Genomic DNA, 19,998 nt, shown 5'->3' on the forward strand with positions numbered 1-19,998 from the left:
TTTCCAAATGTGGGATTAGCAAACATCAAAATAGCAAAAAATCTAATCTGAGCAGCAGATAATAACTTCTACACTCATATGCAAATATGTAATGATTTAATGACAGCATTATTTAAAAAAAATATGTAGTGACATTATACACTCACTGGTACACCTTGGTACACCTTGCCAGTACCAGGTTGGACTATTTTGTTGTCTGTAGTTTTATAATTTATTTATTTAGACAAATTTTATTTTATATTCTAGTGTCTTTGTGTGTTGTGGCAGTCATTATATAATCAATTTTCTCCGACATACATTTTTCTGAAGTGCCCTAATTCTCAAAGCATAAATTCAACCAGATGTTAGAAACATTGGAAACAATCTGGGTTCATATTGATGTGATTGCATCATGCATGCATTGCAGGTGCAGATCCATGATGCGAATCCCCCGTCACACCACGTCAGAATGATGTCTGATTGGATGGAGATCTGGTGACTGTGGAAGCCACTGAAGTTTAATGAACTCACTTTCATGTTCAGGAAACCAGTTTAATTATAATTAGCAACTTATTGACTTCACCTCACACCTAATAAAGACCCCAGGTTCACCATGTGCTTGACCAGGAGAATGTGTGAATGTGGGAGTTTCATTTACAGCATTTATCAGAAGCCCTTATCCAGATCTTACAATCTTATAATCAGAATTTATGCTTTGAGAATTAGGGCACTTCAGAAAAATGTATGTCGGAGAAAATTGATTATATAATGACTGCCACAACACACAAAGACACTAGAATATAAAATAAAATATTACATCAAGGTTAGATTACTGCAATGCATTATTGTCTGGATGCTCTAGTAGGTGCATGAGTAAACTCCAGCTAGTACAGAATGCTGCAGCCAGAGTACTAACCAGAACCAGGAAATTTGACCACATCACCCCAGTCTTACAATCACTGCACTGGTTACCCATCAAATTTAGGATTGACTACAAAATCCTACTTTTAACCTATAAAGCTCTAAATGGTCTCGCCCCACAATACCTGAGTGAACTTTTGGTTCTTTACGAACCGCCACGCCCACTTCGATCAATGGGTGCAGGGTCATTACTGGTACCGAAGGTGCAGAAGGTCACAGCTGGGAGCAGATCCTTCTCCTTGTTGTTGTTGTTGTTGTTACTTACAGGGACAGTCCCTCTGGAGCAATTTAGGGTTAAGTGTCAGGGACACAATGGTAGTTAAAGGGATTTGAACCTGGGTCTTCTGATTTATAGGATCTGGTTCAAATAAGAGTGGGACCCAAGCATGGTGACCTGTACTTAAAATAACAATAAATGAAATTCTGGTTGTGAATTTCTGACAGTTGTGTCATAAAAGCTTTTTTTAATATTGTACAATCTGATGGTTGTCTAGTGCAGCAGAACTTTTTTTTTTAACCTTGGCCAGATCTGTGCCTTGCCACAATTCTGTCTCTGAGCTCTTCAGGCAGTTCCTTTGACCTCATGATTTTCATTGCATTTCATGCATTGTGAGCTGTAAGGTCTTGTATAGACAGGCTTTCCTAATCAAGTCCAGTCAGTATAATCAAACACATATATCTTACCCTCAGTGTTACTTCAGTTTTCAATATCATCTAACATTGCTTACATTGCTTGTGCAACTCCTATCCTACTCCTCCATCCTACTATTGATTTCATTCTTACACTAAAACCTAATTGTGTTTTTACTTGAGGTGGGCATAGATTAATTTTCTTCATCTAGATTAATCTCACTGTAATCTTGGAATTAATTAAAGATTAAAATGGCTCATTTGAATTCTGCCGAAGGCATTCAGAATATGTGTGCTACCCAAATAATGACTAAAAGTAAGTCTTTGAGAACGGGTTTCTCAAACCAGGTGGTGCATTAGACCAGGGGCTCATCTCCTGTTTCCAAAATGCATCACAAACTGCTTGAGAAAGCTGTTCTACTACGATAATTGGTGATGAAAATAAATTATGTTCAATAAGATGTACTTGTGTTCACCAACTGTTTATTCAGTTAAATAGCTGCATCCATGTTACCACGTCACGTTTGATGTGGTAATTTCACAAAGACTCGTTCTTGCCCCCTACAGTGCAATTCGGCTAGGTATACATCCGCGCTAAAATATCAAGGTGAAAGTCATCATAGTGTAGCGGTTCTTCTTCTGCGTTGTGTAACTTTTTGATTTCGTTTCTTGAACCGCAAATGATGAGCTGACACCCAAGAGATTTTCTGTGCAAAGTGTATTCTGTACAAAAAGCAAGATCGCGTCAGAACATCGCATCTTTCTGTACCTCTCTCTCTCACAACTCACGCCATGTGTCCAAGAGAACTGAACATTAACATAAAGCATTCACAATTTACAATACTGCATTCCTGTACAAAAAGCAAGGTCGTGTCAGAACATCGCGTCACACATTGAGTCTTTCTGCACCTCTCTCTACAATATCAAAGTCAAAGTCAGCTCTATTGTCAATTCTGCCACATGTACAGGACATACAGAGAATTGAAATTACGTTACTCTCAGACCCATGGTGCATACATACAAAACAGTAACATTGAATACAAAGGCATAAATACAATTTAAAAAAAAACACAATGTACAATTTTAAAAACACCATATACAAATAAGGGCACATGGTGGAGAGTGCAAAACCATGTAGTGCAACAGAGGTAAGTTTAAAGTGACAAAGTGACAAGTGAGGTAGTTGGCAGACCAGAGCTGCACAGAGTGACTGGTGCATGGTCAGTTTGTGTGTGTAAGGGTTCAGAAAGTTTGTGGAGCAGAAGAGGGGAGTGAGGGGAGTGGGGGCAGAGCCGGGAGGGAGTTGAGTTTCCTGACAGCCTGATGGGTGAAGCTGTCCTTCAGTCTGCTGGTCCTGGCCTGGAGACTCCGCAGTCTCCTCCCTGATGGCAGCAGGCTGAAGAAGGTTTGCATTGGGTGGGTGGGATCAGCTGCTTTGCCGAGGGCTTTCTTGGTGAGGCGTGTGCTGTAGATGTCTTGGAGGGAGGGGAGAGGGACACCGATGATTCTCTCAGCTGCTCTGACTATGCGTTGGAGAGTTTTTTGGCAGGACGCATTGCAGGCTCCAAACCACACAGTGATGCAGCTAGACAGGATGCTCTCGATGGTTCCTCGGTAGAATGTGTACATGATGGGGGCTGGTGCTCTTGCTCTTCTAAGTTTGTGGAGGAAGTAGAGACGCTGCTGTGCTTTCTTGGCCAGTGCAGTGGTGTTATTTGTCCAGGAGAGATCCTCAGTGATGTGCACACCCAGGAACTTGGTGCTGCTCACTCTCTCCACAGATGCACCGTTGATGGTCAGAGGAGCATGCTGAGTATTTCCTCTCCTGAAGTCAACAACAATCTCTTTCGTCTTCTCTACATTCAGAGAGAGATTGTTGTCTCCGCACCATATATATACAGTATTAAAAGAACATTAAAAAAATATTCACAAAATAACACACATGCAAAATATTCCTAATATGTACATAAATTAAAATGAAAGAAATAACTTTTTGCACAAAAACCCCACGCACCTCTCACAACTCACGCCATATGTCCAAGAGAACTAAACCGGGTCTCAAAAACAAAATAAAAGTCTTTAGAAAATAAGAAAATAAAAGACACAAGAAAGAAGAAATATACTTATAAATCTAGTGTAATCATTTAACTCCATCACAATATCTTGCGTAGTATAGACCCAGCTCCCAACCCAACTTTGTGAATAGATTAACACGATATTTTTTTTTATCGCCCGATAAGAGTCTCACGTTAACGCCGATAATGGCCCACCACTAGTTTTTACTTTAGCCTTTGTGAATCTTCATTTAGATCTATGGCATTGAGGAAAGTCTCTTATCCAGAGTGACTTACAATTAGTAGATAAAGGAACAGGGATGGTCCCTCTGGAGCAAGTCCGGGTTAAGTGTCTTGATCAGGGACACAATGGTATTAAGTGGGGTGACTTTTTTGTTTTCAGGTACTGTAAAATATTCGATCAATGTTTACAGGGTTTTTGTTACATTAATGGTGGTTTTGTTTTCATTTGTTTCTATTTGTGCATCCCAGCTTTAAGCTTGTTTTTGCAGATTTAACATCCCAGAGTATTTTGTAAGGATGTAAAGACTGGAAGGATGTGTTGATTATTCATTTGCAGAATATTGAGTTGCATTACAACTATACAGTTGTGAGTTTGAATCCTGGCTTGGACCTTGTGTGTGTGTGTGTGTAGAGTTTAAATGCTCTGCCCGTATTACATTTTCATTTACAGCATTTATCAGATGCCCTTATCCAGAGAGACTTACAATCAGTAGTTACAGGGACAGGTTCCCCTGGAGCAATTTAGGGTTAAGTGCTCAGGGACGCAATGGTAGTAAGTGGGATTTGAACCTGGGTCTTCTGGTTCATAGGCGAGTGTGTTACCCGCTAGGCTACTACCACCCTGTATTGGTGCAGGTTTTCTATGGATTCCCCAGTTTCCTCCCAGCATTCCAAAGGCATGCACCCTAGGTGAATTGGTGACTAAATGGATCATATGTATATTTTCTTTTCCAGGTCAGAAAATCACAAGATTAATATTTAATACTTTTAATAGAAAATAATCATAAAAGGTATACTGTTCACATTTATTATAAACACCATTTATTTAACTGTAGGTTACTGTTTATAAGTGAGTGACATATAAATGCAAAAGGGTAAAGAAAATCTTTTTGCAGAAACTGCTTGGTGGCTACACAGATAGAACTGTGCACATTTGAAGAAATTGAAAGTAAAGCAGTGTGTAAAGGACGGTGTTTTGCTCAGTGACACCTCAGTGGCACCTTGGCGGATCGGGATTCAAACCAGCAACCTTCTGATTACGGGGCCGCTTCCTTAACCGCTAGGCCACCACTGCCCTAAGAGTCTCAGGCTCTACCGACTGAACTAGCAAGGCTAGCATATTAATATGTAAGTTATTAGAGCTGTAAAGTAGAGCTGTAACGCAGCCTCTTTTTGGATTTTATTGTGCACCAAATGGCCAAAGCAGCGTGTTTCGCTTTGCTCAGCATCATTACTGATGTGGGTTCTTCTGCTTTCAATGTGTTCATACGCATGTGATTTATACCAAACATTTCTTTTGGCTTTCCGCTTCACCAACAAGCACATCTGTTTCAGTTAAAAAAAATTGGCTTCTTTTCCCATGATGGCATTTCTTTTCAGGTTTTAGTCTTAAATATTCATGAGGTGATTTGCATTTACAGTTTATGTTTGAAGGGGGGTGTGTAGAGGGTGGATTATGTGGAAAATTGTTTTCAAAATTCTGACATTTTTTCTGCTCTGCTTTTCTTAAACTCTGCTCTGAGTGAGCAGTGGGCAGCCATGACAAGCGCCCGGGGAGCAGTGTGTGTAAAGGACGGTGTTTTGCTCAGTAGCACCTCAGTGGCACCTTGGCGGATCGGGAATCGAACCGGCAACCTTCTGATTACGAGGCCACTTCCTTAACCGCTAGGCCACCACTGCCCCACAAAGAAGGTCCAGTTCACCAAAAGAGTTCACGAAAATGTATATTGCACTATCCATTAAACTATCCGTTTCCATTTTAATCCATTTTAATAAACAAAAATTCCAGATTAAGATGGAATCTGTGAGCTGTATTTCACAAAATACACAGACACAGCAAGTGTGATGTGAACACACCGCAATCACCGCGTCACTGCCATGTTTTGAGCGCGGCAGCCTTGTAGCTCCGTTTGAAAATAATGTAAACGCAACACGCAAATGATCTGAATCTGCCCTAAATCTCATTCTCTGTCTGTCTCCATCTTTATGCTGGGATATTCTTTGACTAGGAGGAATGTTATAGGTCAGACCCACACAAGAACAAGACCTAACACTTTAATCATTTTAAATGAATCGTGTTGTTTTTGACCGCCTTGCTGACACAGTCGGATAAGCCTTAACAGCGCCAGATCTGCCATGGAAAAACTGAAGGGGGTCTGAATACTTTCCGTACCCGCTCTATCGTATATTTTTTTGTCGCTGGATCCATGTTTCAAGTCCTCCGCCTGTTTCCTTTGTGTAGCGCTCCCAAGGACAGCACTGGAGAGGTTGCACTGGTGCCACATATATTTATTTAGGATTTTGCTGCACTTCATTTCACAACACTGTAAATAAGCCGAGTATGTCAACCTAATATGAAGGTGTAAAATTATGGTACATTATTGGATTAAAAAAATAATAATTATCGTAGAGCAGGTAAAATTAGAGTACATTATAAGACTTTTGGATTTATTGATCCTATAGCGAGTACATTATGGAACACTGTGGGTCGTACAGCGGGTAAAATTATGGTGCATTGTGGGATTTTTGGAATTATTGGTCGTACAGCGGGTAAAATTATGGTGCATTGTGGGATTTTTGGAAATATTGGTAGTACAGCGGGTAAAATTATGGTACATTGTGGGATTTTTGGAAATATTGGTAGTACAGCGGGTGAAATTATGGTGCATTGTATGATTTTTTGAATTATTGGTCGTACAGTGGGTAAAATATGTTAAACGATAATTATCGTTCGTCTGGCAGCACTGATGGACAGAATACAGAGGGTTCCTCCCGGAGGCAGAGTGGGGCTGGAAGAATTTGGCCGTATCGCAAGCGTGCGTATGACGTCACGTCGCCTGACGTCGCTGCACGTAACGCGCTGTGCTTTAGAAAGCGACCCTCGCACCCTGCGCCTGTCAGTCCAGTCATGAGCGCGGTTTGTCGGCTGTGGAGCAGGCGAGTGGCCCCGGTGTCCGTGACCGGAGCGCGGAGCTTCTTTCTCGGGCTTCTACGGATGAACCGCACCAGTCACGACAGAAGCGCGACCGGCGGCGCGGCCCGGTGCTGCCTGCTCGTCACCCGGGTGGGGTCGCGTGTTTCGGGGCAACAACTGAACACGGAGACTAGAATAAAAAACACGCATTTGAAGGAAGGCAGCTCTGCAGTGCATAAAATGCCAAATTTGTTATGATGTCCTTGTACTACATTCATGTACTGCACACTGCTCACCAAGGGTGATGGTTAAAAGCAGAGGACGCATTTCGTTGTGTCACCGTGTGCTGTGCTGCACTGTTTCACATGACATTCACTTTTCACTTCATGTGACTTATACTTGAGGAAAATGTATTTGTTTAGTCTTACCATGTAAAGTCTGTGGATGGACATGTTAAATGTTAGATTTCTGAATATGTGTGTTCTTTGTTATTTAAGTGTAGCACTACACCCATTTCTTTATGATTGTTAATAATTTCATGATATTGGGTGCAGCAAGATCACCTATTTCTGCTGTCACATGTTCTTGGTAAATGTACAGTGTAAAATTAATGAATATTTCAGAGCATCTTGAAACAAAATCCAAAACAACACCCAATATAAATGTGTTTTTATCTGTAGTTTCTGTAACACATCTAGAGGCATTTTCTAACCATTTCATCTATATAAAAGGATCGTAAAAATGTTCTTTGTGGGAGAACCGTCCTACCATTCGATTGGTGTTCTCTGTTATGTGATGAATGCCACGTTCTCCAGCCTCATCCAGATGACGCAGATTCAAGCTTTGAAGCTGAGGGAAGTAATGTTGAGCGGGTGGTGATCACTGCCATGTTCAGACAAATACATTTTTCTTTTTCATTTTTCAACAACCTGAAGATTACTTTCATATTCCAGTATCAGTAGCTCAGCATTATTTGAAATAATTCTTAATCAGTTGGAGCCCTCGTCTTCTTTCATTTTCACAAATGATCCTAAATTTCCTTGTAGAGCAAGTTCAAACTTCAGTGTTTTCAACCTACAAGACACATTATTAGACTGTTAATGATCACAAGATCCTAATTAAACAATCGCTGGAATGAAAACTCTTCCAGGAACAGGACTGGAAACCCCTGGTCCAGGGTCAAGGTCACTGGTGTTCTTCTCAAAGTTGTGCTTCCTGTTGTGAATGATGCTCCGGTTCTATGAGATGCCAGTATTTTCATGATTTTTGTTTGAGCTGCAGCATCTACATTTTGTGACAAACATTCTGTCACTTGTCAGCAGGGGGGGGGGTCACTATGGGCCCCTGGGTTTCTGGGTAATCAGTATTCCTCATGATTCATCATTAATCATTATTTCTCTTTGATTGATTAGAATCCTACACATTTACAAACAGCAGCCTGGACAGCGGACATGCACTGGCGCAGGTGAACGAGATCAAGAAGCTGCGCTGCAACGTGAACTTCAGAACATTCCTGCAGACCCCCCCAGCAGGGAGGTTGTACCTGATATCAATCACAGTAGTTCAATCACACATCAGTGTTTTTCATTTAATATCATTAATTAGGACACTTTATTGCCCATAAACTATATGTAGTATATTCTGACCACTCAGAAACACCCATCAGATTGTCCTACCATCAGTTTTTTTCATTTTATATTAATAATTATGACATTTATGACGTGTTAAAACTGAGAGGAGGTTGGCGGGTGGTTTACATTGATTGACAGCTGTGATTTTTTCTCTCTTCTATTTTCCCTTTCTTCTGTTTGGTGTTGTTTGTTGGTAATTGTAAAATTGAAAGATTATAAATAAAACTTAAAAAAATATATGTATACACTAGAGGTGTGAACCTTCACTGGTCTCACGATTCGATTACGATTATCAGTGCCTCGATATCGATGCATCGCGATGCATCCCAGACATTTTCTACATGGTCACATGATGTTAAGGTCTCGTTCGCCTGTGTGGACGCTCTGATTTGCTCCAGAGCAGAAAAACTTGTTACGTCCGCACTCATCTTGTAACAGTTGTATATACTGGTAGTTCTCCTTTAAATGCACACGGCACTATGTTGTGGGCGGAGTTAATCGTCTGCCCAAGTCCTGATGCAGATCACCGAGCAGACTGGTCCAAGCTCTGTCGTCCTTGTCCCTGTGGTCCTTGTAATATTTCATTTTGTATTACATTAAAGCAGTAATATTTGGTACGTGTAATGTCCAAATTATTCTGACACCTTAGTTCCAAATAGTATTCATTACAGATTTTTTTTATTTTTTAATTCAACTGAATGCTCACTGCACGAAAAATATGCGTGTTTTTGTAAATCCCGGTAAGATGATATTGTTGTGTTGTAGATCTCTGAACACTCAGAGAAAGATCAGCTTTTCCTCCATTCCCTCTTCGTGTGTCTGTTTCGAAGTGGCGGAAAGAAGACACCCCCGCTTGGATCCTATTGGTCGCCTGCAAAAATACGTCATGGTCGCCACGCCACGCAGCGTAAAACTCGGACACGGAACGGCACTGTATTCTGTAGAACAGGCCGCCACAGTCACTACCTGCACTACTTTTTAACAAGATTCACCAACAGAAATTCACCAAGCAACATCATTATGATAATCGATTATGCTCTGCACTGCATCGGTGCCATATCGTCCACATCAGAGCATCGCGATGCATCGATTGTATGATTAATTTCAACACCTCTAGTATACACATAGCTTTAATTTGTACACACTAGATGTTATTCTAGATGTCACCTATATGCTTTACTTATTGTAAGATTTACACTCCTCATACATAACTAATTTTAATTTGTTGAACATAATTTGCTACACATTATTATAAAAAAGGTGGATTTTTCTGATCTTTATGTACGTGTCAATAACCACAGAGGACACATACATGAAAATAATAATAAAAACAAGATCACTTCTATTCCAATTTATATTAATATTCATATTTATTCATATTCAGTCATTTCAACAGTTTCCATTTAATGATTTTTTTATTTCAATGGCGCCACTGTATTTATTACATTTACAGCATTTTTACCAGACTGATCGCTTCCGATTTGGTCTGGACTCCAGAAATAGAGGAAAGAATTGTGTTCGAATAGCAGTGGTTGTTGTGCCGTTATTTCTGCAGGGATATTCACTGGGCCGTTCTTCATCTGTGTGTTGACCGGAGCCAGCGCGTGCTGCTGCTCTGGGGACAGATCCTGGAAAACCCACTGCTGATGCTGTAGGGTCTGACAGTTCTGGTGTTGTGGTGGAAAGTTCACCAGATCGTGGAAATCCTCTTCATTGAAGAGTGGTGGTGATGGTAGTGACATGTTCAGCGCAGCCTCGATTTCCTCTTCATTGAAGAGTGGTTGGACCAGTGTGTTCCCTGGACCCTGTTTATGACACCACTGCTGCTGGTCCTGTTCAGCGTAGACTTGCTCATAGAAATTCAGGTAGGACTGTAGCTGAGATTCTACTGAACAGCTCTGCTGATGCTGCACGGAGCTCGGCGGCTGCTCTGAAGCGTTGCACTTCATGTGCAGCTTCTTCCCCTCTCTGTGTCGTTTCTTGTGCGCTTTCAAGCTGGTTTGATGCGCATATTTCTTCCCGCATTCGTCACACTGGTGTGGCTTAATGCCAGTGTGCACTCTCTCGTGGTATTGCAGAGTAGCTTTATGTGTAAAGCTCTTCCCACACTGGTTGCACTTGTAGGACTTCTCTTCACTGTGGACTCTCTGGTGGGTCTTAAGATTAGAGACTTGTGAAAATTGTCTACCACAAGTCTCACACTTATATGGCAGGTCACCACTGTGTAATAGTTGGTGTCTTTTAAGATTTGGCTTTTGCGAGAAGCCTTTCCCACATTCAGCGCAGCAATACGGCTTCTCCCCAGTGTGGGCTCTCATGTGGATGGTAAGTGAATATATCTGAAGAAATCCCTTGCCACACTGTTTGCACTGGTGTTTGCACTTCCCATGTTCTGGGAGGTGTGTGGAGGTGCTTCCATTGCCCTGGGTGATGTTCCCCAGGGGAATGGTCTCCACTGGCCAGGCTTGTTGGTCTGGATGCATTTCAGAGTTCTCGCTAGACATGAACAGTAAAAACTAAGAATCGGTTCTAAGGCATCTTTTACTGCCAGTCGTTTAAATAGGTATCTGTATTCAAACGTCATCACATAACCGACCAATCAGGAAGCTGTGCTTTGTTAGGTGACCAATAAAAACAAAAGGAATGTAACCAGCCAATCTGCAAAATGTTGATAAAGAAACATTACGCCGTTGCCATAGTGAATACGTAGAGCTCCCCCTTGTGGCGATATGCGGTAAATTCCACAGTTTTGGGACGCAGCTCCTGTCGCTGTATGTTGGGTTTGTCAAAAACTCGTATTTAGTATTGATTTAGATACCAATTAGCACTGTTTTGCCCGTTCACGGAAATCGCCTGCAGACTACAATAATTTTTAACAGGCATTGCAGCGGACAGGCCCACCCCCGACTACCTGTAAACGTAATTAAAAGTAATTGTGCAGCACCAAGCTTGCTAGAAAGTGTAAGAAGCAGGAGTTCTGTCTGGAAGTATTTCGGATACCTGTTAAGATGGTGAAAACCATCTGGACAGGACCGAGCCCGCTTGGACCGACGTGAGGGCGACCGCGTGGTCCTAATGATGCGGCTGGTGTCTTGCTTTCGGCGGCGCACGGCAAAGGTGGGAAACAGAAACCGCGAGTAGCAGAAACCGCGAGTAGCAGAAACCGCGAGTAGCAGAAACCGCGAGTAGCAGAAACCGCGATTAGCAACGTCGTGAGGCTTAAACGATGAAGCGGCGGCTGTTTTACCGCTTTCCGACGCTTCATGCCGGTGTTACTGAAAATTCAGTTCCCCCATGTTTTCAAATCATTTTAATGTCTTTATTCGAAGCGTCTTTAATTTTTACAGATACTACTCGAAACGATTGAAGTCGCCGGAGTACATATGCGGTAGTCTACTTGTAAAAGTATATTTTGAGTGACTGTTTCCTGTATTCACGTGTAATTATGTACATGAGTTATTTCCAGACATGTCACATATCTAGTTTAGTGGATGGAGAATTATATATACACACACAAACACACACACACCAATATACTGTATGTATATACAGATATTTTGAATACTCTCGTCCACTTTTCTCAGAATATTTATTGTATTTTGAACTTCTTATATTACATAGTTGGCATATTCTCTATGATATTTATGTTAGCTGCTTTTGTACTGTCATTTTTCTGCCATGGTAATGTAAATTTTCAACTTGTGGGACTAATAAATTGTATCTTTTCTGACGTCTGGTCACCCTACCTAAAGGGTTCTGTGGATGCAGAATGAAACGTCTCTACCTTAAAGACAGAAAGACCAGTTGCCATGACTCAACATTCAGACAAATTCACCTGGATGACTGAGAATTTTCACAGTCAGGGACACAATGGTAGTAAGTGGGGTTTCTACCTGTGTTTTCTGCTTCATAGGCGAGTGTGTTACCCACTGGGCTACTACCACGCATTATCGTTGATGAATTTTAAAAAATATATAATTTAATGCTGTGACAGATGCTGAGTTAGATGTACTCTGCATCTCACTGAATGGTTTCATATCTTAGTGTACAAAACATTGTATTTTTAGATGAGCATCGGATAATCTGTGTAGGAAGCAAAATGCCCTGGTCTGTTAAATATCTCTCTTCACTTTCCTCTGCTCCTTTAATGAAAAACTGAGCACAAGTTGAGACAGTAATGCTTCATTAAGTCGTCTTATGAGAGCTTAAATTAAAGGAGGCACACATCTGAAACACACGTCTTCAGAACGTTATGTGCTTAGGTGTGTTTGACTGATTTTTAATAGAAAGACATTACCTCAGAAGTTATTAAGTTAACATTGCAGCCTCCACAAAGACAATATGAATCATTGTGGTCCAGTTCTTACTTTTATTGCGTACATATGGTAGTTTTAAATGGTCCTTAAAAACACAAAGAATGTTTTCACAGAGCAGTGGACAGACAATGAGCAGGAAGTCTGTGGTGCTGTGGTTTTGGCCACCCTCTTGGTCTTCTGTTTTTTTCAGATTCAAGATGAAAAGGGATACCACAAAATATTCTCAGAACAGTGCATGCTTACGTGAATTTATTTAGAACTACACATTGGAAGAGGAAGTGAAATATTAATGAAATATACAAATATGTAATATATAAATATAAGACACAGTTACACATAATTGGTTTAAAAAAATCTAATACAGAAAATGCACATTTTCCACCAGTATGCACAACAGAAATCAGTTACAGAGCACCTTCAGCGTTGATATTCTCATGACACAAGGACAAGGACATTTTTATTGTGCGTCATATGTTGTGTCTGTTGTAACCAGTAATATACATGAGTTGCTCCACTGGTGCCTTCTAAATTGCCCCTCGGGGACAAATTAAGTTCTTTGAAATTGAAATTTAATCTGTCTTCAAAGAAGACACAGTATTACCATTTGACATGGTACTGACCAGCAACTAACAGCACATGTAGTATTAGTAGCAGGAGGTCTTGTGTAAAAAATGTTCAAGGTTTAATTTGTCTGGCATTGCTTGTGAATGTCTGTAAACAGGAGAAAATCAGAACCACAGTGGGATGTGGCACTTTGAATAATCATAATAATAAAAGCAGCACATTGTCTGGTTTCTCCTCCTTTTCTGGTTCGGGGATATTTGGAGGAGGTGGTGGTGTTTGGGGAAACTAGTAAACTTCCATGTGATGTCATTTGAGTCTGATGTCCATTGTGAAATCCACCGCTTGCTCTCCTATGTGTGTGGGACGTCCTCCTCCTCCGCTTTGCATCATTTGTGGTTTAATTAAACCTAATTGATGAAGAGCACCTACTAGACCTCCAAACCGAACCATGTACCAAGCATATATAACACCCGTTCTTCAGCACAGAGAGCAGCATAGGCTGACGGGCCCAAACACTGCAAAGGTAATAATTTTTTTCTGTTTTATGGAAAACTGCCTATATAAAATTGTTTCGTAGCCCTAATGTTTTTATTATGAAACAATATTTATTATGTCATCTTATAATTACTGAAGTCTTCATTGAGAACATAAAATATAAATAAAATAAGCCAGATGGAATAGACTAGGTTAGACTAACTACAGGTGGAATAGACTAGGTTAGGATAGTTGATATCTGAGTAGTGTTGATTTTGAGATTCTCTTAATATAACTGGGATGGAGAAATTTGTAATTAAATTTGATGTGGTGAAGCAAGCCACATGGCCTGGCTAAACTATTGTGACCGTCACCTTGCTCCCTAAAAAGATCAGTCACACATACTAAATGTGAGGTGCTGCAAATAACATCAGCACCCAATAATTACTACACCATAGTAATGCAGGAGCAGGATAATTTTTTTGTGGTCTAGTCTAGGGGACTAAATCAGTTAAACGATGTTCCCTTTTCTAGCAATTGTAAAATGAATGCATTTACATATGTATTATATATGTATACTTTGAAAAGTTTGTTTCATTTTTTGCAGTTGGGTTTTATTTGATCCTATGACCATGTCACCTTTACGGCTGTGTCTTCTGCTGCTCTCTTGCCACATGCTGCCATTCTTCACTGCTCAGGGTCAGTCCTGCTTTATTCTGACAGAATTACTAATTTCTTTGCCTTGAAGTTCCTACTTAAATCAAATGTGTGTATTTGATGTAAACTATGTTTGCATTGAGAACACAGTCTTTAGTCTGGGTCTGGACCAAAACGATGTTTCATGTATTTATTTTATGTCACTAATTAGTAAAATGTTATAATCACTATATTTTGAAGACTTCCATTTAAGTTTGTGTGCTTGTTGAAGTGGTTGGATAGGATTGTCTCTGTCTCTCTCTAGCGAGCTGTGTTGGCCGCTGTGGAGAACCATTCTCTAGAGGTCAGCTGTGCAACTGTGATGACAACTGCCTTGCCCATGATGAGTGCTGCAAGGACTTTGAGGCTGTCTGCACCTCCAGTAAGATTTATTCAGCATTGCAATGCAAATACAAACTGCATCGAGCAATGATGCATGATCATGATGCTCATGTCTGCTGCAGGTAAGTCCTGCAGCGGGCGATGTGGTGAGAAGTTCCTGCGTGGTCGGGTGTGTGAGTGCGACTCGGACTGTTCCCAGCATAACACCTGCTGCCCGGACTACCAGGCACGCTGTGGCTCAGGTACAGAATATAAACCTAAACCGGGAGTCTTAATTCAAGGAACCCTCATATTGCGCCAAGTATACTGCAAGTCCAACAGGGATGTCTTTTTATACCAACAGCACAGATGCTTGTCTTCCGAGGTGGTTGTGCTTTTAAATGTTAAAACTTAATAAAGACACTTGGACCACTTAAAGGTGTAAAAAAATCATTAACACCTATTTTGTTTCAGATATTTGGATCTTGAGAGGCGCAGATAAGCAACCTTTACATTTCCTAATCCTCCTTAGTAGAATTTACAGAGAAATTGCACTTAAACACAAATGAAATGCCTCCTACAGCGTGGAGGAGGCATTTAAAACGCATCAACAGTGATGATTCCTGGGTTCATTCACAATATCACACCCTCACCAAAGCAGCAGCCCAGCAGGATTCCTCTCAAATGCTAGCTGCTTTCAGACCTCTGACGAAAGTAGAGGAGAGTAGACCCATCAAAGTCATTCTGTAAATATACAGTAATTTCATACCTTTAGGCATGACAATGTTAGGAACGTGAAATCTGATCATTCCTGTGGATAATTCCTGGAATGCTCTGCATTTTTCAGAGAACTCTAACCAGTTCCTTCCATCCATACTCCTCCCTCACCAGCCCTCCCAAAAGTCACCTGGAGATGGTGAGTTCCAGCAGCAGAGGATGTTTTCCACCCCTCACATCTTACACATAGCTGTCACTTCCACAAAAAAAGCAACTCTTAAACTGTGACGTCTCCGTGTTTAGGGCCCATTCTCCCTTCCAGCTGTATGGTTGTTTGTCCAGATGTGCTGCCGCCCGCAGGTTTCCAGGCTCCAGCCCAAAGTGCCTCAGGTTAATTTTGACCTCGCAATCAAAATCACACAATGTCATCTTCAACCATGTCCATGGTTTCTTCTGTTTTAAATAATCTGAACACTTTTTCTCTCCAGGAGCAAACTCACCTGGCGAGTCTCCGCGGAGTCCAAGAGGCTCAGAAGCAGCCATGACCCAGGATCAAGCAGCACAGCCAGGGATGTCTGGATCTGGGATGCCCATGTCCATTCCAATCCAAGTATCCTTCTCCCTCGGCACAAATTCTGCAGGGAATGCCAAGCCTGGCAATCTAGAGGATCAATCAGGTGAAAGATCACCAATTCTACTTATATCCTGTACAATACAGCTGATTTTCTGCTTTATTCTTATTTAATTGTTTGGTTTTATTTGCTAGTAAAACCATGACGTTTTTATGGAGATCTTCCACCTTCTTCTAGGTCAGAATGCTGAGCTCTGCAGTGACCAGCCCATTGACGGACTGATTGCCCTGCGCAATGGATCCATTCTGGTCTTCAAAGGTGAGTGAAATGTCAGCAGAGCTCCATAAACAGTCTGATTCTGTGGAATCATATATTCTTTTGACCATATGTGTTAAATATATTTATTTACTATATTTACCATCAGTCAGTATCTTTGATAAGCCTACAGTTGAAGATAGTGCTTGAAAATGATCAGGTCCTAAGCAGTCCAAAATATGCAGCATTAAAACCTATACATGTTTTTCTTCTGCAGGTCACCACTTCTGGGTTCTGGACCCCAAGACCAGAGCTTCAGGCCAGACTCGGGGCATCACAGATGAGTTGGGGATACCCTCCCCGATCGACACAGCCTTCACACGCTGCAACTGTGAAGGCAAGACTTACATCATAAAGGTACATCAAGGTGCAGGATAAGTTATACATTTTTCATGTATGAACCAAAAATGCTTACTTACACAATACATCTTTCTGGGTTCTGTCTTTTCTGGTTAGTGAAAGTGAAGTGATTGTCCTTGTAAAAAAACTGCAGCACAGCACATGGTGACACAACAAAATGTGTCCTCTGTATCACCATAGTGACCATGACAGGCATCCGGGGAAAAGTGTGGGGGGACGGTTCCTTGGTCAAGGGGACCTCAGTGGCATCGGAGCGTTTCGGGATTTGAACCCGCAACCTTCCAGTTACGAGTCCACTTCCTTACCCGCTAGGCCACCACTGTCCCTGGTTGGTTGAACAGGCCACCAAATACTGCAGAACAAACTAAAAATGTTAAGTGACTGATATTCAAAATGCGGGTTACCAGGGAGATAGCTACTGGAGACTTGCTAATGGGGTGGTGGAGCCTGGGTACCCCAGATCCCTTTCTGCTGACTTTGGTGGACTCAAGGGTGACATCACAGCAGTGCTTCCAGTACCAGCCACCAGAAAAAGACCTGAAGCTCTGTACTTCTTCAGAAAAGGTGACTGATGCAGTTTCATTTCAAACTATTGCTGCCATGAGCCAGTTGCTGGCTCACTGGGACATTTCAAAGAAAAATGAGAATGATTATAATCTGCCCACAGGAAACATGGTGCAGAAACTTACATACCCACCTGGAAGCAACACTTCCTGTGGCAAAAAAGGCAAAAATCCACCATCTAATGGCAAGAATTCAAAGGGCCACATAGCAGGTTTGTATACAGGCCATCGAGTTTAGTCCACATAATGTATTACAACACTATTATACAGAATGCGCCAGTTATTGATCTAATACAAATGAAAAATAGATAATAATCAAAATGATTAACTTTACAGTGGGTTTCATTTGAACAGGTATAAAAAAAAATTATATAGCAGTGGGTGGAATTCACCTTATATTCTAGGAAGGATTCAGAGACCAAATTTATTCTGCATGTTTAATATGCATGTATTATTGTGAAATAGATTTAACTTGTGATAGTAGTAAAATGAACAAATGTATCTACCAATTTACAGAGAAAGGCATCCAAATTAATAACATAGAATATTATGCTACCAGACAATAATCCAAAACAGAGATTTTAACATAACCCAACTGAACACGCATTTCACTGAAGGGTGAAACAGATAAATGAAGAATGTATTAGTAAAAAAATTGACAAGCAGAATCAATAAAGATACAAGGAATCACAGGCCTGATGCAGTTATTGCAAACAAGGGCAATGAAAATAAATATGTAGTATTTTGACTAATTTAGTTCCTGGAAAAGTTTGTGGTTTGATTTGAAATGTGTTGTAGTCTATTTACACATAGTTGGAAATACCTGGGACTAGAAGTGGAATATGAAAGAAAGACCATCATTTCATATTTTAATAATCAAATATCTAATTTAGAGAGGAAAAAAATGCCTTTACTGTACTGCATGACACCTAATTTGTTTCTAAAACTAGCTCTGTTTTTTTACTCATTTATTACAGAAGTAATCGTGACTGGAGAAATCAACATGAAGCTCTCCTGGAAGGGATTTCCCACCCCTGTAACCGCAGCCGTGTCAATCCCCACACCAAAGAAGCCAGACGGCTACGACTACTTCATCTTTTCTGGGCGTAAGTTAGATCCATTCCTTTTCCACCTTCTTTTCCTTCCTTTATAGTGACAAAGTGTTTCACAAGAAATGACCCATGGCTTCAGACATTTAGCCTAATCTGAATCCAAATGAGATGGCAGTTAAAGATGCAGAAATTGTTGTACAGCTCCTAATGACCCCACCCTGATGCTTTCTTGTCTTCACAGCTAAATTTTTCAGTGTTAAGATCGGTGATGGCCCCATGATGGCATCCCCAGCCAGCTCCCAGCAGAACCAGATCAAGGACTTCCTCAAATGCCCTTAGTCTCCAGTCCAATGGATTCATTACCAAAAAATGAAAGCTTATCCATTTATTAGATTAGATGAAACATCAAGTCTAAAAAATTGCTTCAAAGGCAACAGTAATAGGGAGAAAGGCAAAAAAAACTTATATATATATAAATGCACAAAACTGTTGATTCACAAAAGATGAGAACCAGTGTAGGTTCCCTCTTGAGAACGTGCCACGGACGGAGCGAGGGATTCCTGCAAGAGAGAACAGAAACACAGGAATCAGCCTCAGCACCTTCAATAATGCTTTTTATAAACTGATTTTGCAGCACTCATTAATAAACGAAATTTCAAAGAGAAGCTTGTGTCTGAGATTTACACGTTTACACGAAAGAGGTCTCACATCTTTGAGAGGCATCCTGCTAATATGAACTTGGGACTGAGAAGTAGTGCTGCTGGGGTCTGAGAGGAGAAAGGAGAACGTCCTTACATGTGCACCATGGGGATCGTAGTAGCCTAGTGGGTAACACACTCGCCTATGAACCAGAAGACCCAGGTTCAAATCCCACTTACTACCATTGTGTCCCTGAGCAAGACACTTAACCCTAAGTTGCTCCAGGGGGGACTGTCCCTGTAACAACCGATTGTAAGTCGCTCTGGATAAGGGCGTCTGATAAATGCTGTAAATGTAAATGAGAACGTATTTAGTAGGGAGCAGACAACCAAGTCAAGAGCAAGACAGACAAAAATATGCATGAATAGAGAGAGAGAGAGACCTGTTGAGCTGGAGGTAGGCTCCTGGCTAGTGGAGGGCAAGTTCGCCTGGTCAGGGGAGGAAGCAGAGTCCATCTCAGAAGAATGGCTCTCCATGGAGACATCCCCATTGGTCCTGACAAAATCACATGTAAACACAAACATCATGTTAAATAAAATGCAGGCCAGTATACGGTGCACCATGTATGACCAGAAAAGGGCACAGGGTTTAACAGGCCACTGAAATTAAACTAAAAAAAATGTTGTGGTTTGTAATGTCAATTTGATTGGTAATAATAAACTGGATGGATGAGGATTCTTTAACTGTTCAAAACTAAATTTTTATATCAGTTGTGTGTGTGAGACTTACTCTTCACTCTCTCCCACCATGAACACATCATGACTTTTTTATTGTAAAAAAAGTAAAAATTGAGAACATCTCTGAATTGGACCTTGGGTTTTATTAATGTGCACATGTGGCCTTAAAGTCACAAACTTGAAACAATAAAATATCATTATCCATAGATCATTGGCTTTTGTACTAATTATATTAGGAAAAAAGCAATCGTGTCTATTTAATTTTAATTGATGGCTACATTATAGAGCATAAGCATTTCT

At 40.9% G+C, this 19,998-nt stretch overlaps 2 protein-coding genes across 3 annotated transcripts in view; one reads left to right on the plus strand and one right to left on the minus strand.

Moving 5' to 3' along the window:
* The window catches only part of LOC114802238 (zinc finger protein OZF-like), a 51,512-nt gene extending 40,657 nt beyond the window's left edge, over positions 1–10,855 (minus strand). Inside the window, exons 1-2 of the mRNA XM_029000952.1 lie at positions 10,382–10,855; positions 3,287–3,292 (exon numbers count right to left, since the gene is read on the minus strand). Coding sequence (XP_028856785.1) covers positions 3,287–3,292; positions 10,382–10,855 — 480 coding nt within the window. The remainder of the gene's footprint in view (positions 1–3,286; positions 3,293–10,381) is intronic.
* A 1,411-nt stretch (positions 10,856–12,266) lies between these two features.
* Positions 12,267–18,987, plus strand: LOC114801724 (proteoglycan 4-like). 2 transcript variants are annotated; one of them, XM_028999982.1, is made up of 13 exons: positions 12,267–13,775; positions 14,334–14,425; positions 14,688–14,804; positions 14,887–15,006; positions 15,591–15,659; positions 15,764–15,850; positions 15,949–16,137; positions 16,270–16,350; positions 16,565–16,704; positions 17,115–17,271; positions 17,375–17,482; positions 18,248–18,376; positions 18,564–18,987. In XM_028999982.1, the coding sequence occupies exons 2-13, from the start codon at positions 14,353–14,355 to the stop codon at positions 18,659–18,661; spliced, it is 1,368 nt and encodes a 455-aa protein (XP_028855815.1). In that variant the 5' UTR covers positions 12,267–13,775; positions 14,334–14,352; the 3' UTR covers positions 18,662–18,987. The 2 variants fall into 2 exon arrangements, with proteins under 2 accessions (XP_028855815.1, XP_028855816.1); XM_028999983.1 differs by lacking the exon at positions 14,887–15,006 and having other exon boundaries at positions 12,267–14,425.
* The last annotated feature ends 1,011 nt before the right edge of the window (positions 18,988–19,998 follow it).

The sequence above is a fragment of the Denticeps clupeoides genome, chromosome 13 (genome assembly GCF_900700375.1).
Source record: "Denticeps clupeoides chromosome 13, fDenClu1.1, whole genome shotgun sequence".
Taxonomy (NCBI): domain Eukaryota; kingdom Metazoa; phylum Chordata; class Actinopteri; order Clupeiformes; family Denticipitidae; genus Denticeps; species Denticeps clupeoides.